The sequence below is a fragment of the Poecile atricapillus genome, chromosome 4, assembly GCF_030490865.1.
Source record: "Poecile atricapillus isolate bPoeAtr1 chromosome 4, bPoeAtr1.hap1, whole genome shotgun sequence".
In the NCBI taxonomy this organism is placed as follows: Eukaryota; Metazoa; Chordata; class Aves; order Passeriformes; family Paridae; genus Poecile; species Poecile atricapillus.
In genome coordinates, this window is record NC_081252.1 from 2,594,731 (window position 1) to 2,617,934 (window position 23,204).

The 23,204-nt window shown below is 46.1% G+C and overlaps 1 protein-coding gene across 2 annotated transcripts in view; it reads left to right on the top strand.

Moving 5' to 3' along the window:
- ANKRD17 (ankyrin repeat domain 17) overlaps nucleotides 1–22,213 on the top strand; it is a 70,680-nt gene extending 48,467 nt beyond the window's left edge. Inside the window, exons 15-34 of one of the 2 annotated variants that reach the window (XM_058837187.1) lie at nucleotides 513–1,268; nucleotides 6,370–6,518; nucleotides 7,589–7,700; nucleotides 7,846–7,991; nucleotides 8,985–9,127; nucleotides 9,576–9,789; nucleotides 10,144–10,319; nucleotides 10,553–10,715; nucleotides 11,426–11,521; nucleotides 11,715–11,831; nucleotides 12,315–12,486; nucleotides 12,719–13,166; nucleotides 13,252–13,407; nucleotides 13,620–13,769; nucleotides 14,263–15,911; nucleotides 16,923–17,120; nucleotides 17,721–17,969; nucleotides 19,723–19,898; nucleotides 20,013–20,177; nucleotides 21,066–22,213. In XM_058837187.1, the coding sequence (XP_058693170.1) occupies nucleotides 513–1,268; nucleotides 6,370–6,518; nucleotides 7,589–7,700; nucleotides 7,846–7,991; nucleotides 8,985–9,127; nucleotides 9,576–9,789; nucleotides 10,144–10,319; nucleotides 10,553–10,715; nucleotides 11,426–11,521; nucleotides 11,715–11,831; nucleotides 12,315–12,486; nucleotides 12,719–13,166; nucleotides 13,252–13,407; nucleotides 13,620–13,769; nucleotides 14,263–15,911; nucleotides 16,923–17,120; nucleotides 17,721–17,969; nucleotides 19,723–19,898; nucleotides 20,013–20,177; nucleotides 21,066–21,125 (5,495 nt within the window). In that variant the 3' untranslated portion in view covers nucleotides 21,126–22,213. The remainder of the gene's footprint in view (nucleotides 1–512; nucleotides 1,269–6,369; nucleotides 6,519–7,588; nucleotides 7,701–7,845; nucleotides 7,992–8,984; nucleotides 9,128–9,575; nucleotides 9,790–10,143; nucleotides 10,320–10,552; nucleotides 10,716–11,425; nucleotides 11,522–11,714; nucleotides 11,832–12,314; nucleotides 12,487–12,718; nucleotides 13,167–13,251; nucleotides 13,408–13,619; nucleotides 13,770–14,262; nucleotides 15,912–16,922; nucleotides 17,121–17,720; nucleotides 17,970–19,722; nucleotides 19,899–20,012; nucleotides 20,178–21,065) is intronic. The other variant, XM_058837188.1, reaches the window with a different exon arrangement.
- Nucleotides 22,214–23,204: the final 991 nt, after the last annotated feature.

Below are 23,204 nucleotides of genomic sequence, written 5' to 3' on the forward strand. Positions count from 1 at the left end.
CTAGAAAGCGTAGCGCTTCTTAAAACCTACCAAGTCGGTTGCAGAACCGGTGGCCTAGTCCCAGTCCTAGCGATGTTTTTGTATCCCTTGGGCTGCGCTTTCAGGGCTGTAAGCATATGTTTATGTCCCAACACCATAGCAGCCGCAGAGCAGCGAGTAAAGAGACAGCATATCCTTGCTTTTTGTTGCCGGTTTTCTTGTAGCAGCACTCGGTAACAGCGGCTCGAGACAATCGCTTCCTTTGGCAAAAGCGTAACGGTTGCCGGAGCAGACCTGTCACCGTAGCACAGGGATATGTGGGATGCATGTGCACTAGCGTGTCCTGTTAAATTGCAATTTGCTGGGTGCAAATTGGCAGGTGTTCGTGGAGGGCCTTCGGGACACGCTGACCTTCCCTGGGTGCTGTGCCCTGGTGCGTAGCCGGCCATGCAGCGGCCCAGCGGTAGCTCTGTAATGAGGATGCCATTCGTATGCACTTCCATTGGTTCTGAGGGGGTTTCTTTTTCACACAGCTGCTTCTAAACAAAAGTCCAGCAGTCATTTGCCAACAAACAACCAGGATGTACAGGGTTACATCACCAATCAGTCTCCAGAGAGCATTGTAGAAGAGGCTCAGGGCAAGTTGACAGAGCTGGAGCAGAGGATAAAAGAAGCCATAGAGAAGAACGCTCAGCTGCAGTCCCTGGAATTGGCACACGCTGACCAGCTCACCAAAGAGAAGATTGAGGAGCTGAACAAAACGAGAGAGGAACAAATTCAGAAGAAACAAAAGATTTTGGAGGAACTGCAGAAAGTGGAGCGAGAGTTACAGCTGAAAACTCAGCAGCAGCTAAAAAAGCAATATCTAGAGGTAAAAGCGCAAAGAATTCAGCTCCAGCAGCAGCAGCAACAGCAGTCTTGCCAGCATCTGGGACTACTGACTCCCGTTGGGGTAGGAGAACAACTCTCAGAGGGAGACTATGCACGACTGCAGCAAGTGGACCCCATCTTGCTTAAAGATGACCCTCAGCAAGCTGCTGCGCAGACGGGTTTTGCACCAATTCAGCCTCTGGCCATGCCACAAGCTTTGCCTCTGGCAGCAGGTTCCTTACCTCCAGGGTCCATCGCAAATCTTACAGAACTGCAAGGTGTTATAGTTGGACAGCCAGTGCTGGGCCAAGCACAACTAGCAGGGCTGGGGCAAGGAATACTGACAGAAACACAGCAAGGGTTAATGGTAGCCAGCCCTGCTCAGACGCTCAATGACACGCTGGATGACATCATGGCAGGTGGGTTTACATTGTTACGGGCAGGTATAATATTTGCTTGACAAGTTGAGGGTATGTCCACTTCTTTTTGTGTGTGTGTGTGTGTGTTTGTGTATTCCCACGAGCTCTACAGCAAGCACCACTCACCCTCTGATCCCTGTCTCGGGGAGCTGGGAAAACTAGCTTTTAACTTTTCAATTTGCAGCGTGAGCTAAGCGGTGCCTGTTGGTCAGGTTGGTATGGTGGAGCGGCATTTTTAACTCGTCATAGTTTGGGGAAGCACGTGCTGGAGTTCATGTGGTAGCTCTATTTTGGCCTAGCCTGTGAAGTGTGAGGGACCTGTGGGTTTATCCTGAGAATAAGAGCTGCTCCAGTTGGCTTTCTGTAGTCTACTTTATTGGAAGCTTTTACTTCTGCTTGGAAAAATAAAAGGTGATAATCCTTTGGCTTTTTGAAACATCTACTCATAAAAATGGCTGCCAGCAGAAAACACGTTTAGCATTACCAAATTCTTGATCTCGCTTCAGAGACTCCTTTACCCAGTGATGTGACTGCTTTGAGGCCTTAAGCAGTGAAATAGAAGAATGAAGCGGCTCTTAAATGCGAGTTGTCACTGTTGTTTTAGTTTACACCTCGCTCGGTTGTGCTGCATCCCCTTTCCATGCTAAAGCAGTCACTGTGAAGTAGTCCTTAGGCTGAGCACAGATGATCTGGTAGGACACAGTCTTTAAAAAATGTCACCTGATGAAAAAGTACCAAGATGCTCTTGGTTAAGCCGATGCACAGTCCTTTTTAGGATTTTTAGGTGCTGCCTGTGAGACCAAGCCTGCTTTGCAAAGCAGGATGTGTGCCAGAGGGAAGGCAGGCCCCCAGGAAGGTGTTAACCTGGAGCTGCTCCTGCGTGTACTGCAGGACTCAGGGGTACAGCAGTAGTGCAGGGGCAGTGGAGGGTGTGGTGAACGATTAAAACTACCAGGTGGTGATTTATTAAAGTACTTGGAACACCACTTTTGAAATGAGACACCTGCTGAGGGACTTTGTGTCCAGGCAAAGCTTCATTGAAGAGGACAGAAACTTTTTTGCTGGAAATCTCATGTTAGAATTGAAGCGTAGATGTAAAGATTGGAAATGGATAAAAATACAAATGTGTGTATGAAAAAGTAGATAAAATGAGATATGTCATGCACTAACAGTAAAGATTGCTCTAGTGGAACTGCTGGGGTACAGGACAAGGCGAATTTAAATGCAGGGATGATTGGAGTTCTTGGTAACTTGTAAAGAATCTGTGCAATGCACCTGAGTTGTGTTTAAGTTAAAGTATAAGTTAAACCTGGAGTTAGGACGTTTGGGACACGTGTTTAACTGCATGTCACATGAGGAGAAGGTGCCATTTCAGGTCACCTGCCACATACCCACACACCTGTGCGTGCCTTTTTGGGCAGTCAGGTATTTCCAGTGTGAATGGAAGTGAATATTTTGGTACTGCTCAGCTCCACTTGTTAGCACTTGCAGTTGTGAAGGAAGTCTGAATTCATTTTCTGTCAAGTGCCAGATCATAGGGTGTTTGTTTTTTTTTAAGCAAGAACAGCCACAGGCCTGAGTACAGCGCACAAATCACAATTTAGTGTGGAGCTGAAATGGGCTCTGTGTAAGACAGAACATTTAAGTAGCAGCTAAATATTTGGAAAGTAACTCTGTGTACTGCTTTAAGAGAAGTTTCTAGAGTATTTTTACGGATTTAAATTCTTCTTTCTGAGATGCCTCGAGTTTAGTTGCACTGCAGAGCTGTGTTTACAGCACCAGTTACAGAAGCAAAGCTTCACCTTGACCGTGCAAACTTGATTTGATGTGCATCTCTGTGCTTAATTATTTGAAAACAATGAATAAGAAGTAAGTAATACTTCATTTTTTACCTTTGGGCTCCTTTGTGATCCTGCTGGAGTTGAGGACAAGCGAAAGGCTTGCTCTTGAGCTTCAGATGTCGGGCAAGTTTTTTGCTTGCTGTGAGGCTCATAAAAAAAGTAGTATTTCTTAGGTTTAGTTATGGAAGTCTTGTATAAAAACACTTAAGTGGCGTGGTAAAGAGCTAAAGAGAAAAACCACCTTGTTTTTGATAGCAGGATTTCTATCAAGTAGAGACTCTTCCAGTCTCTATGTCCAGTCACAGAGCTTCTCAGAGAACTTCCAAGAGTCTGGAAGCACCTGATAAAATGCATTCCTGGAAGCTGCCTTGTGGGTTGAGTCAGCTGGAAATGCAGCTGTCTCGGTTAACACGTGAGAAAGAGTCTGCCTTGGCTGTAAGCTTTTCACAGAGACTCAATACTGAATAAAATAGCAGTAAAGTGCCAGCATCCCAGGAAAATCGGGTTGTATCCCACCTGGGACCTGAGCAGGAGCTGGTTTCCTGTGGGGCTGACCTGCCTTAGGCTGCCTTGCACACTCTTAGCTAATACCCACCAAGATTGCAGGTGTGGAATGGTTCTCAGGCTTCTTCCTGGAGCCCTCCTTGTGCAGCAGCAGCAGCACTGTGTTTGTGTAGGAATTGAGAGCATGGGCTGTTACAGTCACAGACATGTTCTGCACCTCAGGTGCAGATCTGTGGTGATTTCAGTGCTGTGTGGCAGGGACACAGCTTGTAGTAACTGAGGGTGCTACAGAGAGATTGGGGGCAGAGAAGGAACTGATGTGGAACAAGCCTGTAGAGTTGGCTTGAAACCAGTTGGAAAAAGCTGAGATGTCTCAGGCATTTCTTGTGTTTTTTATTCCGTCCCTCATCTTGGCTTCTTGCTGTGTAATGTGGAGCAGTTTTTATCTGTCTGCTGTTGGCATTACAGGACACAAGGAATCAGGGCATCAGGCCAAGGCTGTGCCCACAGCAAGGCAGCGCTTGTGGGGATGCCCACACGAGGAGAAGTGGGATTACAAGGGTGAGAGCCAAGGGCATGGAGGAGGAGGTAGCTGTTCTCAGGGTGTCCTCTCTGCATTTGAGCTAAGAGAGAGTTGAGGTATGGCCAGAAGAAAATAAAGAGCAGTGCTGTTGCAAATATCAGTAAGTTCAAAACTGATTGTGTGATACCCCAGCAAAGGACTGAAACTGGAGTAGTCAAACGGTGCTTGGTGATGTCTTCCCACCAAGAAGCTTGATTGAGGTGTAGGTGCTCCTGTACCAGGCATGTATATACTGAAATATTCCAGTAGTGACCTAACTTGGAAGACTTGGTTATCCCAGGCATGAACTAATAATGTTTCCATGGTGAAATACAGACTTGAGTTCACTTTGCCACTAGTCCAGTAGAGTAGGGCAAGGAGCAGAGTGCAAAGATAAATATTTGACTGTCAGTGTGTTTAGTGTGTAGAATCAAGCTAATTGGTTACTCTTCTCAGTGCTCAAGACTGCTGTGAAAACCTTTTGGGTTATTGAAAACTTGGAATATTTTAGTTTGGGCGCCGTAAAAATACTGTTCATCACCCTTGGCATGTTCATTAGAAATTTGAACTCCACACAGGTGATGTTGAAATAAATATCATCAAAGTGATTAACCATAAAAATGAATATTGTGTCTGAGTGAATTGTGCAGTAGGTATATGAACTGAATTTGTGAATTATTGCTGAAGCACACGTCTTTCTTTTGTGGGTTTGTTTGTTTGTTTTGTATTTGGGGGGGTGTGATTGGGGATTTTTTTTTTTTTTTGGTTGGTTTTTCTTCCCCTCACTGCAAATGTAAGAAATAGACTTTACCTGAACTGAAACCTTCTTAACTAACTTGATTTTTTTTTAGCCTGAGAATTTATTAACGTCTCCTGTAATAGAGAAGATGTTTCCCAGTCCCCTTTTTGGCACTTGAGCAGGAATTCTTAGAAACTGTTTAAAATACGTGCGATTTTTGACTTCATGTCAAAATATTTTGGCATATCTTCAGTATGTTAATTTTGATCCATACCTAGTGTGATTTGTGAGATAAGTTTTAAAAAGGCAATCAAAGATATAGATTAAGGGAGCTGTAATTCTGAATTCTGACTTACTTTTAAATATAAAGTTAATGATAATTTCTGTTTTAGAAGCTGAGGCTTCTCTGCTTCTCCCGGTGCCATTTACTAGCTTCTTTGCTGGGATTTTTGTGTAGGAAATGCAGAAATTGAATTAGTTATGGCTGTAAAATACAGCTGCCTTGCAGAGGTGGGAGCACACATCCAGGCCTGTTAGGATACAGGTTTTGTGGCATCAGTTGGAAAAGTGTTTCATTTTGCAGTTTCAAGTGCTTTTGTCAAGCGGACAGAAGTGTGTGGTGCTTCACTTTGTCCTTTGCTGCTACACCCGAGAAAGAGCTGGAGAAACACTGGAGAAGGGCCAGGGAGAAAAACCCCATTGAGTTCTTCTGAGGAAAAGTAGGAAAATGGGTGTTTTCCCCAAAAGCTGCTTCAGACTGAAGTTTGCTCTGCACTTGCAAACACCACATGTGTAGGATGAGTTTCAGGGAGCGTGGCAGTCGGTGCTATCTGTGTCGTGTCCATACGCTGTTATCGCTGTAAGTGGTGTTACCTTTGCTTTCCTAACACCTTGACCAAACTCTCTGCAATGTGCTGTACAAAAAAAGCTTCCACTTCTCTGGTTTCAGCAAGTTCTGCCATGTGAGCATCCTGCCCTGTTGCTTTTCTGTTACGTTTATGGTGGGGTGGGGGTGAAGGCTGGACAGACTTGTACATGAAAACATTTAAACTGTTTTAAGAAAAATTGCAAAGGTACCCCTTGGTTGGACTTGGTGTGCAGCCCTGCTCCCAAAGGTACGGAGCTCCAGGTCCAAATAACACCTGATTTGCTGTAGTAGGGTTTTGGGTTAAAAAAAAGCCAAAATCATCTTGTGGTGGGCTTTTAGAAAACATGTCCATCTGATACTCAGCTCTTTCTTTGATTGAATACAGTAAACCTTTCTCATAGTTCAAATTCTAAGAGTTAAAAGGTTCAAAGGTTGGGCTCAATGTGTGGAATACCTGTATTTGTGGAAAACAACAGTTTTTAAGGAGTTCCATCTGTCGGTGGGAGTTGATCCCACTGCCACTTTACTGTCACGTAACGCTTGGGAAGTGTTTTGCTTTGACTAAGTGTGGTTCTTCTGTCCAACAGCAGTGAGTGGAAGAGCATCTGCAATGTCAAACACTCCTACCCACAGCATTGCAACCTCAGTGTCCCAACCTCAGACGCCGACTCCGAGTCCCATCATTTCTCCTTCAGCCATGTTGCCCATCTACCCTGCTATAGACATCGATGCCCAGGTGAGCCTGCCGCTCTCACAGATGCGCAGAGCTATTTTTTCCTGCCTCCTGAATAATTCAGTGGTGGCAAACAGCTCTGTTGTATAATGGATTGGGGTCTGGGGACTGGATTTAGAAAGCCAGAACAGCACCCCCGAGAGTCTCAACCCACTTTCCTCACTGCTCTCAGCGAAGGAAAAAAAAGGTCTCTGAATGACTAAACACTTGTATTTCTTATTCCTTTGTTGTCAGCGTGATTATGGGAAACAGCAGAGTTGTCTACTGACAGAAGTTAAGTGTTTTCTGGCCTGATATATCCTAAGACAAAAATAAGCCTGAAAGCACCGAAAGCTTCCAAGTTGTTGGCCAGAGATCACAGATGTATCAAAGTCTATCCAAGTCAAAAATTGCCATGTTTGTTTTAGCAAGAGGAAATAATTAAAGCCCTCATATCCGCTAAGAGAAAGACATACCTGTATTGGAAATAATTGTTAAAAGGGCAACTTAATGTTGACTTGGAGCTAGTTGGCCATCAGGCAAAGGCATACACATGCTAACTATGGTATATATCTATGCACAGCTCTGGCCTATACACAACATGACTAAGCAGCATGCAGTAGAGGAAGAGCGTGAGATTGTTGGGGAGAAAAGGAGAGAAACCTTTGGAAAGTCAGCCCTTACTGCTTAGTTGCTTGTGTCACACGGCTTGGATTCTGCTGTGATGAAGCCTTTGGCTGAAGCGGAGTGCTAAGAGTTAAAGATGGAATTCTTACCTTCATTACACCATCTAAAGGTCATAGTCGAGCTGTGGTCAAGGAGTTAATCTGGCTAGCAGAGCACAGATGAGAGCTCACTTCTTGAAGAATCTCAGCTCTTGTCATGATTTCTCCTTCAATCTCCTAGCAGAGCCTTGAGAGGTGGAATCCTGTCAAGAAGGCAGCTGTCAAGGGGGGCATCCATAAACATGCCCTTGGCTTATAGAAGCTTTTTGTTTTGCCATGGGTATAGTTTTGTTTTGGTTAAAGCACAGTAACAGGGGCTGTACTTGAAAAAGCCGGTATTTATCTCGTGTGTATGTCTGTTTGGTTTAGACTGAGAGCAACCATGACACAGCCTTGACACTGGCTTGTGCTGGTGGCCATGAAGAACTGGTACAGACCCTGCTGGAGAGAGGAGCCAACATTGAGCACAGGGACAAGAAAGGTGGGTATCTCCCCATGGCAGTACAAACCCTGCCTGCTCTGCCAGTGTGTCCCACTGAATAAATCCCCAGTAAGCCTAGACTTGATGTGAAACCTGTAGGCTTGTTTTGCTGGTGCTTTAACTTACGTCGTGCTTTCTGTTTCAGGGTTTACTCCACTTATTTTGGCTGCTACAGCCGGCCATGTGGGTGTTGTGGAAATCTTACTGGATAATGGAGCTGATATTGAAGCCCAGTCTGAGAGAACCAAGGACACTCCCTTGTCTTTGGCTTGTTCAGGAGGGAGGCAAGAGGTAAAGTTAAACCTTAAACCTTCAGAAGCAGTGTGTGAATGACAGACCGTGTCAGTACAGTACAAGAATGTTCCAGAAGAGGTACAGTCACACAGGATGTGTTTAACAAAGATGCAAAGAGCTTCACATTTTCCAATTTAGACATTACAACGTGTCTCATGTAGATTGCTTTTTCTCTTTTGATAACTGGACCGGTGCTTTGCAGGTGTCCTTGTGAGTGCAGTCATTAGTGCCCCATTATGGGACTTGTACCAGCATAATTAGGTGGGCATAAGAAAGTGAATGCCATGAGTGTTCTTGTTGAGAGTCAGGAGTTAGACACAAATGGGTTCCATGGATGAGCCTTATAGTTTTTGGGGGAAGAAAAAGGGGGAAAAGCTGGGCTTTGGGCAGCAGAGATGATGTCAGAACACCCTCCTGCCCAAATTTTTGGGTTTGACAGTATATTTGTTGAGTGATTTCATGGGAAAATATTCTGTTTGAGAATTGAACAGATCTCATCTGAACTTCTTAATGCCTAAAACTTGGAGGAAAATTTAACATTGCAGTGGAGGTGACACCATGGATTTTCACCTCAGTGTACACTGTGATTTTAAGTTGCTAGACAGTTCATTTTCTTGTCAAATCCTCTGCAGGAGAGGACAAAAAGCAGGAGTACTTTGTACACTGTATTGAAACAGAATCTCTGCGTCTGGCAGGCTTTAAAGACAGCAGAAAAAAGCAGGAGACCTGCTTTTTCTTACTCTGCTGTTGAATTTGGTATTCTTCTGAGCAGTCATGATCGATTTGTTTTTTTAAAGGAAGTTTTAGGGTGGCTTTGGGGACACAGGTGTGGCCTCATCCGGTCATGAAGGCAAGGGGTATAGCAAAGCACCTGATCAAAGCAGCTTTCTTTCCATTGACATCTTCCATATCTTGGTCTAAAAAGCATTTGTCTTGGAGAGATTTGCAAGTTTGGGGGCAAACCAGATGTTATTTGTTGAAACCCTGCAGGTGGTGGAGTTGCTGCTAGCTCGAGGGGCGAACAAGGAGCACAGGAATGTGTCTGATTACACACCTTTGAGCCTCGCCGCCTCAGGTGGCTACGTGAACATTATCAAGATTCTGCTGAACGCTGGGGCAGAAATCAATTCCAGGCAAGTTCCCTTTACAGCCCTTATCTCGTGTGCTTGGGTGTGAGTTAGGTGAGGAAAGTGTGTGTGTGTGTGTTTTCTCTGTGTAGTTTTCTCTCTGTGTGTGCATTTATGCCATGCTCTTGCACCCATTGGGGGGTGGAAAACAGCTCAGGTGTGAGCTGCAAGGGTACAAGGAAATTGCCAAGCACAGGTTATAGGTTATAAGCACACCTCATAAGAGATAGCCTTCAATGTGAAGCAATCAAAAAGCAACATGCATGGTGTCTCTAAGCAGAAATACTTGTCCTAAACGTTGCTGCTGTGGAGAACCTCTTGTAGGTTCAGTAGAAGTTGGTATGCAGCTGATTTTTCAGTCTTGTGTAAGTACTGTGCCTTCATTAGTTTATTACAATCACGTTTTTGAAATGGCTTTTATAACAGTTTTGGTTTTTTCTTTCTTCTCTTTCAGAACTGGTAGCAAATTGGGCATTTCTCCCTTGATGCTGGCAGCCATGAACGGGCACACTGCTGCTGTCAAGCTGTTACTGGACATGGGCTCTGATATAAATGCCCAGATCGAGACCAACAGGAATACAGCTCTGACTCTGGCCTGTTTCCAGGGAAGAACTGAGGTGGTCAGCCTGCTGCTTGATAGAAAAGCTAACGTGGAGCACAGAGCCAAGGTAAAGAGCCAACAGCTGGAGGGGTCTCCAGAGAGAGGTGCTTGAAAGTCATGGTGTCTTTGTTATTCCCTGGTTTCTTGCCTTTGTGCAAGTCAGCATCTCTAGTTCAGTTCTCTGGTCCAGTTAACTGAACTGAACCAGAGACTGTATAGAAAAAAATGGCTGCATTTATTTAGGTTTTGGTGGTTGCAAAGCTCATCACAAAATGTGTTTCTTTAGAAAAGTGTTGATTGATCTTGAGGTGCTTACGAGTTGTAAGGACAGTAATCCGTTGTGTTTGTAAGTAAATGGTGTGTCTCAGGTAAGACACTCAGCCCCCCACTAATGGCTTCTTTCTCCTGCTTGCCTGTCCAGACCGGTCTCACACCGTTAATGGAAGCGGCTTCCGGGGGATATGCGGAAGTGGGAAGGGTCCTGCTGGACAAAGGTGCAGATGTCAACGCTCCCCCAGTACCTTCATCCAGAGATACAGCTTTAACCATTGCAGCAGACAAAGGGCACTACAAGTTCTGTGAGCTCCTCATTAGCAGGTAGGGTGTTCAAAAGTGAACAGCTTGAATAGAAGTGTGGCTGTGTTTAGGATTCATTTTCCCAATATACAACAGTATTCCCGAATATCCAGTAAATGGGAAAGGTTATGTGTGTCTGTTGGCTTTTAATACACAATTTAATTCATCCCAAGTTCTCAAGTTCTTCTTGGGATCAGAGTGCTTCCTTTTCCCTGAATAATGCAGGGTTTGATGGAAAGTGTTTGGTTTTGTAGGGGAGCTCACATCGATGTGCGGAACAAGAAGGGGAATACTCCGTTGTGGCTGGCAGCAAATGGGGGCCATCTTGATGTTGTCCAACTGCTGGTCCAGGCTGGAGCTGATGTGGATGCAGCTGATAACAGGAAAATAACTCCCCTCATGGCAGCCTTCCGAAAGGTAGAGTGTGAAATTCAGTTTGGCTCTTAGCTGGGATTGTCTTGCTCATCCCTACATAGCTGTTAGAAGTAGAACATACTGACAGAAGCTACATATTTATTAATATGTCAGTTAATTTGAACATTTGGCATTGAATCTTCAGAAACAGGTATGTGTGTCACCTGTGTGATATCTGTGCTCAGCTGTAATTGCAATTTGCTTTATAGGCAGTGTGGTGTTGCTGGTTCTGGTGTGTGTGTGGGTGGAAATTGCAGTGTGTTTCTGTGTGACACAGAAATGATGAGGACTTGAGTCAAAAGAAGTGCACTTGAGCCTGATTTGAGCCTACAAATGATTCCTGTTAGTAAGGGAGTGTAGTTGAGGTGTTGCAGTACTGGAAACATTGCAAATGACTGTAGCAGCCCGTAGCTGTTAAGGGGTTAGAGATGGGCGTCTGAGAACGGCCCCAGAACAGGCAGAAGTTTGTGTAAGTACTTCTGGAGCAAGGGCAACCTGACGAGAGGTAGTTACTTGCCTTCTCTGCTGTCAGAAATGTGCAAGTGTGGGCCTCACTGGTTCAGAAGGTGAGAAAGAGCTCAAAAAAGTGTTGAGAGCTTCATGTGTTGGAGAAGTTGCAAATAACTATTTTGCAAGGAGTGCTGAAGTGTTTTTCAGTAAGCCAGAGGCAGCTGGTCTGACAGAAAATGTTGTCCTTGAAATTTGTTTTGCAGGGTCATGTGAAAGTGGTGCGTTACCTGGTGAAAGAGGTAAACCAGTTCCCGTCTGACTCGGAGTGCATGAGATACATAGCAACCATTACTGATAAGGTAAGATGGGGGGCAAGGAGGTACTTGAGAGGGAGCAGTGGTGTGTCTCAGCTTCAGACACCGTGTTAGCAGTTCTCTTCAGCTCATTAGCCGCCAGCTTTCAGCCAGAGCACCAGGCCCACTGTATTTTTGAGGAAAACCAGCAGGAAATGAGGACACTTGGCACTTTGTACTCTGTGCTTTGTCATTTCAGGAGATGCTGAAGAAGTGCCACCTGTGCATGGAGTCAATCGTTCAAGCCAAAGATAGACAGGCTGCGGAAGCCAACAAAAACGCAAGCATTCTGCTGGAAGAACTGGATCTGGAGAAGGCAAGTGGAAAGAGTTGCAGTTGGGAATATTTCTCTCTTAAAATTCCAATTTCCCTTGGCTTCAGGATGATAAGGTTGGTGAAAGTAGTTATTGGGGTGTAGGGTTGTGTGCAGTCACCATAATTGGAGTGTCTAGAGCTGAGCACCTTGTTGTTCTCAGGTAATCTTTGAACTCGGCTATTATTCAGGGACACTGGATTAAGAAATGCACATATGTAGCTATTTCCTCTCCACCAAAAGAAGGATTTCTGAATATGATTAGTGAAAAAAAATGAGTGTGGCATCTTCTAGTCTTAGTCACATGGATCTTAGGTCTAACCCCTATTTTGTGTCCTGATCATTAAAAAAAATAAATTTAATTTAGTAGAAGCCGTTGTACTGTAATAGAAATAAAGGAGCAAAGTCCAAGGAAATAAAAAGCATTTGGATTTTTTGAAATGCATGGGACATCTTGTAATGCTGTTCCATGCTCTTGACTTGTAGCTAAGGGAAGAAAGCAGGAGACTGGCTCTGGCTGCCAAAAGGGAGAAGAGAAAAGAGAAAAGGAGGAAGAAAAAAGAAGAACAAAGGCGAAAACTAGAAGAAATAGAAGCAAAAAATAAGGAGAACTTTGAACTTCAAGCTGCTCAGGAGAAAGAGAAGTTAAAAGCTGAAGGTGATTACTGCAATTATTCCAAGAAAAGAACGAAATTCGGTATGAGCTGGTATGACATCTGTAATAGATTTACGGATGTCTCATAGTCAAGGGTTTTGTGTGCTTCTTGGAGCTTTGTAAAGAAGTTAGTCCTAAAGTTGCTTGATAGGACAGGTGTGGTTTGGAGAGCAGAATACTCAGGTTTCCTCAGACCAGCTAAATAACTCCTGCTTTTTCTTTACTCCTCTATCAGATGATCCCGAGGTCCCAATGGAGCCTCCCAGTGCTACCACCACCACCACCATAGGTATATCTGCAACCTGGACAACGTTAGCAGGGTCTCATGGGAAGAGGAATAACACCATCACCACAACAAGCTCCAAGAGGAAAAACAGGAAAAACAAAGTCACCCCTGACAACGTTCAGATTATATTTGATGATCAGCTTCCAATCTCCTATAGCCAGCCTGAGAAGGTGAATGGGGAATCCAAGAGCAGCAGCACTAGTGAGAGTGGTGACAGTGACAACATGAGGATCTCCAGCTGTAGCGATGAGAGCAGCAATAGCAACAGCAGCCACAAAAGTGACAATCATTCCTCCACAGCTGTCACTAACACACAGAGCAGCAAAAAGCAACCGTCGGTGCTCGTCACTTGTCCCAAGGATGAGAGGAAAGCAGTCCCTGGCAAGTCATCCATCAAGTAAGTTCCTGTGGCCATGGATGCAAAGTGCAAGTCATCCTTTTCTTCTCCCCCACGTAATGACAGCGTTTCATTCCTTTTGCAGGTTGTCTGAAGTTATTAATGAGGTGACGAGTAATTCCTTGTCTACTTGCACAAAATCCGCTCCTTCTCCCCTTTCTTCTCCAAATGGAAAGCTAACCATCGCCAGTCCTAAACGTGGTCAGAAAAGGGAAGAAGGTTGGAAGGAAGTTGTGAGAAGGTAAGCAAAATAATTCCCCTGCTTCCCTTTGATGCTGTCCTTTGCATAGCCTTCCTTGGAGTTACTGAATGACCTTCTTCGTGGGTTTGAGCTCTCACAAAGTTGCTGCTGCACAGGTTGAATCAGAAGATACAGTGTTCTTCTGACCAGCCTGCCCACGGCTTCTTGCCATGGAAGTGTTTCCTACTTAATATTGTTTCTTTTTTATGTAGATCCAAGAAGGTTTCTGTCCCATCAACTGTGATTTCCAGAGTTATTGGCAGAGGAGGATGCAACATCAACGCGATCCGGGAGTGCACGGGAGCGCACATAGACATTGACAAACAGAAGGATAAAACTGGAGACCGAATCATCACAATAAGGTGAGCAGGATCCTGCATTGGCTCCGTCCTGTGGCTGTTTTCCCCTTGTGGAATGTTTGTCTGCATAGGAAAATGAAAGGCTTGATCTTGGGAGATCTCTTGAAAGCACGGGAGATGAATGGGCTGGGGAAACAGAGTACAACCACCAGCAGGTGCAAAAGACAGCTTGTGAGATGAGGTTATGTAGCACTTGGAAGTGTTGGGATTCTGTATTTGGGCTTGTTAGTACATATGAAGTAAATGAAATATGAAGGACTATTTAGGGAAGCAATGTTTTGTCCATGTGAGTGTTTGGGCACTTTGAGTATTCCACTTGAACTTCTTGAGTAATTGTCAGCAGCAGGGCTGTGCCAAGCTCAGTTTTTGGATGGAGAGTTATTTTCCTGTTTGTGTTAAGGTGGTAGAAGATAGTCTGGATTGTGTGTGGGAGGTCTTTGGCTCTAATGTGTGTAAAAGCTTGAGATGCACTTTTCCCCATCCTTCCTTTTTGTAGGGGTGGCACAGAATCAACCAGACAGGCCACACAGTTGATCAATGCTTTGATTAAGGATCCAGATAAGGAAATCGATGAACTTATTCCAAAGAACCGTTTGAAAAGTTCAACAGTAAATTCCAAAATAGGGTCCTCGACACCTGCCGCCACTACAGCTGCTAACAGTTCTCTGGTGGGCATCAAAGTGACCACCGTAGCCGCTTCGTCGACATCTCAGACCGCCTCCGCACTCACCGTGCCTGCCATCTCCTCAGCCTCCACTCACAAGAGCATCAAGAACCCCGTGAACAACGTGCGGCCTGGTTTCCAAGTTTCTCTTCCGCTGGCTTACCCTCCTCCGCAGTTTGCACACGCGCTCCTCGCCGCTCAGACGTTCCAGCAGATCCGTCCGCCCCGGCTGCCCATGACGCACTTCGGAGGCACCTTCCCGCCGGCCCAGTCCACGTGGGGCCCGTTTCCCGTCAGGCCGCTGAGCCCCGCCAGAGCCACCAACTCGCCGAAACCTCACATGGTGCCTCGCCATAGCAGCCAGAACAGCGGCGGTTCTCAGGTGAACTCGGCGAGCTCTTTGACGACGAGTCCCACAGCGACCACGACTTCGGTGGCTTCTACTGTGCCTGGATCTTCGGCGAGCGGCAACCCGAGCTCGCCGTCGGTCCGGAGGCAGCTGTTCGTCACGGTGGTGAAGACGTCCAACGCCACCACCACCACCGTGACGACCACGGCGAGCAACACGAGCACGGCGCCCACGAACACCACGTATCCGACTCCTACTGCCAAAGAACACTACCCCGCATCTTCCCCCTCGTCTCCCTCTCCTCCCGCGCAGCCGCCGGGCGTCTCCAGGAGCAGTCCTCCCGACTGCGCCGCGGCCTCTCCCAATAAAGGCGCGCCTCCGTCCGAGCCGGAAGCGGGGAGCCCGCCCGCGGTGGATGCGGGCGGCTCGACCGGCGGCAGGCAGCCCAATCCGGGAACCAGCAGCTCCTCCGTGCATCCTGCTCATCAGCAGCCCCCGGGAGCTCCTCTGCCCGAGGCCAGGCCCCCTCTCCAGCAACCTCAGGTTCCTGCACCAGATCCTCGCATGGTCGTGCCTCCAAGTTTAGCGGCGACGAGCTCATCCGCTCCCGCGGTGGGTGCGAGCAACGCTCCCATGACCTACCCCGCGTCCCAGCCGTCGATGGGGTCCGCTCAGCCCGCAGCCAAGATGGAAACCCCAGCCATCAGACCGCCGGTGCACGGAACCGGCAGCGTCCCCAAGAATCCAGCTCCCGTGCAAAACTCCTCTGTCGCAGTCCTCAACGTTAACCACATCAAAAGGCCCCACAGCGTTCCTTCTTCAGTGCAGCTTCCTTCTACCTTAAGTACACAAAGTGCTTCTCAGAATTCGGCCCACCCGGCGAACAAGCCCATGGGGAACAACTTCAGTGCTACTCTGCCTTTTGGGCCCTTTAGTACGTTGTTTGAGAACAGCCCCACGTCTGCTCATGCCTTCTGGGGTGGGTCCGTCGTTTCCTCTCAGACGACGCCAGAATCCATGCTATCAGCAAAGTCCTCGTTTTTGCCAAATTCAGATCCGTTACATCAGTCTGATACTTCCAAAGCCCCAGGTTTTAGGCCACCGTTACAGAGGCCAGCTCCGAGTCCCTCAGGTAAGTCTCTGGCTCGTGTCCATGCCGTAGTAATACAGTTTATTCTTGTGGTTTTTAAGCCAAGTTGAGTTCATTTTAAGTGCCCTGTCAAATCTAGTAGCTGTGTGGGAGCTGATGGGCTTGATAAAATAGGGTTTTTGCCATTCCAGTCTGTTCCCCCCCAGTAGCCGAGATAAGGAAAAAAGCTACTCTAATTTCCCCCTCCCTTCCCTTCCAGACAGTGACTGTTCCAGGTCCTGATAGCTTGGCTTGAGGCTGCATTTGAATACGCAGCATCTTCCAAGGGTCAGGGTAGTAAAAAAGTGGTGTTTTGATACCAACTTGTAACTTAAAAGGGGTGTGTTCTCTTAATTACCAGATTTGATCCAAAGAATGTCATTTACTTGGCTGCCTGAATTTTGTAGTGAGATGTTGAGTTTTCTGCCCAAAACACAGGCCGAGGGGTTGTTGCAGAACCAGTTATGTAGCTTCCAGAAAGTACATCATACGTGGTTTGGACCATCCCTGCCTGTTTCTGTAGGACCCCAGAGGTGTTAGTGGATCGAGAGATAGAACAGCGCATTTTTTCCTGTTTTGTGACTAAGATGGTGTTGAGTTTTTTTATCTCTGTATACCAGTCAGCATTTTGGCTGTGGCCCTGTATGCCCCTAAGATACACAAATGCATAAGTCTTATTTCCCTAAGATTTTATATTTCCCTTTCTTCATTGAAGAGGACATGAAGGGAGCAGTAATTCTTGCATTTTGATTATCTGGGCTAATTGGTGCCATTTGATGTTAGTGAAATAAGAATCATTCTTGATGTAGGTATGCAGCACAACTGCCACATTCTGAACAGACTTGCCGAGTGTGAAGCTTCATACTCCAGTTCCCTTTGGAAAATTGTAGCACATGCCCCCAAAGGTGGAGGGGATAAAAGTTTTCCTTTTCTCCTTTTTATTTCTATGTTGGGGTGACCTCCTGATGGGGTGTTGGAGCTGTGGGAGTCACTGGTGCCCGTTTTCTCCCGTAGGTATTGTCAGTATGGATTCTCCCTATGCTTCTGTAACACCTTCTTCTACACACCTGGGGACCTTTGCCTCGAACCTGTCGGGAGGGCAGATCTACGCGCCCGGGACACCGCTGGGTGGAGCGCCTGCAGCTGCTAATTTTAACAGACAGCATTTTTCCCCTCTTAGTTTATTGCCTCCATGTTCATCAGCATCAAACGGTGAGTTGTGCTCAGCAGGAAGCCGCGGAGAAGCTGCCACATAAATAAAGGTGTCCCGCAGAACTGTGTAAGGAATTGCAGAGGAAATACTTAGGGCAGGTTCTGGTACCTTCCTCGACCTTTGTCCCCCTGCAGTGAGGAGTTTTTGGGACAGAAAACAAATAAGCTGTTGAGTGCTGGCTTATTTAGGGAACGTGTTAATCTGTTTTATTGGCAACAGTAATGACAAAAAAAACCCCTCAGGGAACAAATCAAAAAGAAGAAGGAAAAACAAACCCAACAAAAACATGGGTTTACCTGGCCTTATTTCAGCTCTGGTTTAGGATACAATTCTCAAATCCTCTGCTGCTGATGGACAGTGATGCTTAGTTAAGATGTGGTGTGTGTGTCCTCCAGTGGCTGAGCTGCCAGGGTGTGATAAGCATTTTATATAGGGGACTGAATCAGGGGTGAGTATCTCTGTGATCCGGAAATAAAATGATCCTGAGGGATGGATCTGGCATTAACCAGCTCCCTGTTGTTGTTGTTGTTGTTGCTTTGAAGGATAGGTTTGTGGGGTCTGGCTGCCATCACTAAGTGCTCCTGTTGCTCTCCTTGCAGAATCTCCCGCTCAGTCCGTGTCCTCTGGAGTACGAGCACCCTCTCCCACCCCTTCAGCAGTGTCCTTGGGATCAGAAAAACCCAGTAACGTTTCTCAGGACAGAAAAGTTCCTGTTCCTATTGGGACTGAACGGTCTGCACGTATTAGACAAACTGGAACGTCTACTCCTTCTGTAATTGGGAGCAACTTGGCTGCCCCGGTGGGACACAGTGGGATCTGGTCCTTCGAAGGTATAGGTGGCAGTCAAGGTATGTGTTGTTGGTAGGTGCACTTGCATTGATCACACCATTGTGTTTGCCAGGCTTGTCTTCAGCACGGGAGGATGCAGAAGTGAGTGCCCAAAAACACAGGAAATCTTCTTTCCAAAGGATTTGGAGCAAGGACCTCTCTTAGCCCTCCTGTCCACTTAGTTGTTTTAACGAGGTTTCTGAAACCCTCGGGGGTTCTGAAACGTTCTGGCTGTGAAGATTTGGTACTCCCAAGTAAGAGCAGGAAAAATAAAAACAGGGTTTTCAGGAATGAACACAGTGAGGATCACTGAATTTAGGAAGAGGGGAAATTATGGTGTCACAAGACAGCTTTCTGGTGTTTTTTGTTGATAAAGAGGTTGTTTGTACAGTAGGAGTTAATATTTAATTTGTAGCTAATGCAGAACTTCATGTGCCGAGGATGGTGCTTTATAAAGTGGTAATAGTCCACGTTCGGGTTTCCTTTGTTCTTCTCAACCATTTCTCTTCCACTACCACAAGGCTCTTGGCTCCCCTGGAGTCACACAGAATTTAGTATTTCAGAATTTATTAACAATTTCAGCTAGTGATGTTGCAGCTTTTCTTACCAAACTTTTGTCAGGAGTCTTGGATGCAATTTCTGGGAGACTGATGAACTTTTTTCGTTCTGATTGAGGTTTTTTTGTGGGGAGTTGATTTTTTAATTTCTCTAGGTTGTTTTGCTTGGGATGGGGGAGTATGAATATTGAAACGGTGTAGGGTTGGACCTCTGGATGCCCTGTCAGCCTCCTGCACAACATGAGGTTTGCCATGAGTTCTGCCTGTGTTGCTCAGGGCTTTATCCAATCTGCTCTGGAAAGCCTGCAAGGATTGGAACTGCTCCACCTCTCACAGCAATCTGTTTTGATCCTTGACTGAGTCCAGACAGCTGAAGGTTTTAATTGACTGACTGTACTGCCCCGAAATACAAACCCTTCTTTTACTTCACTAGCAGCCTTTTCCCAGATAAAGCTTTAGAAATTTAACTATTTATTTGCATTGTGTGGCTGTAAAAGTCATCGTTTGTGCCTGTCTCAGCTTTTGGGATGCTGTTTTCTTTCTGCTTTGGTCAATTACTTCAACATTTCGATTTTCAGTTCACAGTGGGATTGGCTCTTCTCTACTTGAGTATTAGGGTGCCTCAGGAATGTTCCTCTACCCCTTCTCCAAATACAATTTGAAAATGGGGTTTTTGGATGTGTGGGGTTTGAACTGTAGCACCAATACCAAGCTGCCTCCGATGAATTCACAGGATTAGGACATGTGCACATGTCTGCAGCTGGTCATTTTCTGGTTTTGGTTTGCACAGGTACTTCTGTGTCCCTTAGAATATTAAATAATTAATGGAAGAACAGCAGCCAAGCAGAGCAAATAGTCTTGATAGTGTACGTACCCTGTCCACAGCGCCAAAGGCACGAGGAATTGAGGTTTTTGGAGGATCTGAGGTTTTTGGAGGAAGGAGAGTTAGCCGATATTCCAGCTTTGCTGTTGAAATGGAGGAAAGTAGCAGGGGCAGCGCTCTAGTTGCAGGTAACTGTCCCAAACTCCTGGCAGTGGCTCAGGATTCCCAGCCTGGGGGTGCAGGTGCCGTTCCTGGTGTTGTCCATGCCGTGTGCTCCTGAGCTGGAGAGCCGCCGGAGGCCTGGGAGCCGCAGGCTGGCAGGTTGGAAACCTGGAGGTTGGAAAGCGGGCGGCGAGGGGGGCTGTGGGTAACTGTGTGTCTCTGTGCCCTCAGATAAAGTGGACTGGTGTCACAGCGGCATGGGGAGCCACATGATCCACAGGCCCATGTCTGACCCAGGCGTGTTCTCGCACCAAGCCATGGAGAGAGACAGCACGGGAATCGTAGCACCTTCCGGTACATTCCATCAGCCCGTCCCTGCAGGATACATGGACTTCCCGAAAGTTGGGGTAATGACCTCCTCAGCCCTGAAATCCAGCATGAATCCCCTGCTGTCCTTCTGTCTGGGCAGCAGTAGCAGCGTTCCTGGCAGCATCCTGACTGTCGCTTTTCCTTCTCGGCAGGGAATGCCTTTCTCTGTGTATGGGAACGCCATAATTCCTCCTGTAGCCCCCATCACAGATGGTACTGGAGGCCCCATCTTTAACGGGCCTCATGCTGCTGACCCCTCTTGGAACTCGCTGATCAAGATGGTTTCAAATTCCACAGAAAACAACGGGCCTCAGACGGTAATTGTTCCTGTTCCTTGCACTGTGTATTTTATATAAAATGTATCGCGATTCCTATCCGTGCATTTGGGAAAAGAAATCCTGGGGAAAAATTTCATAGGAAAAGCCAATTGATGTCCTGTTAGGAAAGCTTTCCCTTGCCAAGCTGGGAACACAGCAACAGGACTGCTGGGCTGTGTAGTTCAGGATGTTGTAACTGTGTTAGGAGCACACTAAAGCAGCTCTTGAGGGAGGGAGTAAGTAGCTCTTTGCTGCTCTGGTCTTGCCTGGCTTGTCCACTAAATATTATTTAGGCAGAGGGATTAATTCCCCATGACCTCTTGTTCGTACTCGGGAACTAATGCTGTAATGGAACATCAGTAGCTCTGGTTAGATTATATCCTGTCATTAAGTTTAATTAGAGAGTGGGCCCTGTTACAACTGTTACTAAATAAAGATGTTTCTGGGCTTAATTTGCTTGGGAATGATCCCAGCTGTAGGGAGCAGCTCCCAGCTCTGGGGGACCATAGGTGTGAGGGAGAGGGGGTTTGGCCTCAGTTTGGGTTTTGCTCTGACGAGTTGATTTCTGATTTAACAAGGAAACTTTGTCCCCCAAAGAGAACTTTACTTGGTTACACTTGGGATTCCCCGGGGCTGAAGGTGTCAGGGGAAAATGAAGTGGCAGCAATCAGGTTCTTGTTTGTGTGAACTTAAGGTCAAGAGGAGAGCAAGTGCCTTGCTCTGGGAACAGAGGGATTCGGGAACTGGGCTTGCAAATCATTTGCTGCACACCCAGAGCCCTGTTAATTGTCCTGGAGAGGAAAACCCGTGAGCCCTGCAGTGTCCCTGTGAGCTGTGCCCTGCTTGGAGCAGCCCAAAGCACGGTGTTAACGCCGCTTTCTCTTGCAGGTGTGGACTGGAACTTGGACACCTCACATGAACAGTGTGCATATGAACCAACTGGGCTGAGTGGGATCAACGTGCTGGCCTTGAGATTCCTTTTTTGCAGAGGAAACCACAATTGGCAGAAACAGTTTATGTGCTCCCAGATCATTCTACTGATGTGCTTGACTGAAGTGTGTAGGCTTTTTGCAGAAGAACTTACTAACTGACCTTTTTCTGTGAACATTGTGACCGCCCATTCCCCACCATCATATGTTTCAACTTAGTTAGACTTTCTTCTTTCCTTTCCTCCTCTTCTTTTTGTTTTTTTCTTTTTTTTTCCTTTTTTTTTTTTTTTTGACATAACTTTCTGTTGAAGCTGTTCTTTGGCTGGTTGGTTTTAGTACTGTAAACTGCTTCTGAGCAAACACAGAAATTTAGCAAAATTATGTAAACTTGATCCTGAAGTTTTAGAATGGCAAATAAATGTACAATTGTTTACATAACAAATGGCTAAGCAGAAAGTAAATTTCAATATGTCAGTTATAGAGGCTCTACTTTATGTAGACTTAAATTAATGTGAGATATGTACCTTCATATTCAGAAATCTGGATGTTTCCTTCATACATTAAACTATTAATAAGCATAACTTTTCTACTTGTGTAATTTAAGTAAGCTATAAAAAGAACACCCCAGGCATTATCAGAAGGCGGTTTCCAAATGTGTGCTGGGTTTTTTTGAGAATACATACGTACTCTATTTGACATTTGAGGAGAGTTTCCCTGCTGAAGGCTCCAAAGGCAGGTCTGAATAAGGCCCACAAAGGTTTATTTGGAAGAGTCCATGTGGGAATTCCCGTGTACATTGTCAGGAGCTGTGGACAGCAGTAGCAGGAGATGAGGGAGGGTCAGTCCTGTGAGACTGGGCTGGGTGAAGCAGTGACACAGATTCAGTCAGGATTCCCATACAGATCCCCTCTAGAGCATTTAAAGGAGATCTACAACTCAGATGTAAGAATTATTATTTGCTTTTATTATGGTTCCTCCTTTGAAAACCAAGAAAACACCTCAGGTGTTTCTCAGAAACTACTGTCTTTTAACTGCTGTGGTATTTGAGGTGTCCACAAACCTTTTGCATACCCAAGGACATATATCTGCCCTTGGGTGCAGTTCTGAATAAAAGCAAGTTCCTTTTTCCAGCTGTCTGATCTCCTGAAATACATCCTCTGAAGATCTGGTGGTAGCAAAGTGGATCCCAAAGTGAGGAATTGCTCAGGAAAAGGTTTGAAACTCCATCTCACTCGTTCTCGTGGTGTGGGCGAGTGCCCTTCCCCTCTGCTACAGTCATTTGCTGCAGGCTTTAGTGCTGTGTAGGGTTATTAATTATTAATCCCACTGAGAAATAGTGCTCAGTACTTATTACAACCATCAATTCCAGAGTATTTTGCTGACCTGACAGTTTAATCCACGCCTGGGGCAGTAACAGGCCTGATGCCACCACTGTGGCAGTGGGCTGGGCACGGGAGATCTTGGGTGAGGGGAGCCAGACCATTTTTACTCCCAGATTTTTTAAATTCTATTTTCTCCACAATGTAATGCTTTTTATTCATCCAATAAACCGGGGAACATACTCTTTTGAGAGTGGGCAGGTGCTGTTTATTTGGGAAAAAGGAACAGATCAGGGGTAGGACAAACGTGGAGAGGAAGAGAACACGGTGCAGAGTGTGTACGGTCTAAGGGGTGTTTTGACCTCTCTTTGCCACAGAAGGGGTAAGGAGACACAGACCTGGCTGGGGAGGAGAACACTGCTAACAGTGCTTGTTAATGATTAATTTCTTTTGAATATATAATTTTCAGGAGTAGGAGCCCTGTAGTCTGGAGAAGGTGGTGTGTGTTCCCCATAACAACCTTCCAGAGGGGCTTCTTGTCAGGAAATGAAGAGACAGGACAAGAAAAAAGGGGTACAAATGGGAAAAAGGGGAAATTTAGGCTAGCTATTGGGAATAAATATTTACTGGAAGAGGAGTGAGACACAGGCCCAACCCTGGCAGGGCTCAAAGCCAGTTCAAATAAGACCCCGAACCTTCGCGCAGGGTTAGGACAGCACTCCCAGGCGTGATCCTTGGGGATGCCCAGGTGTCGGTGTCCCTGATGCTCGTGGTTCATG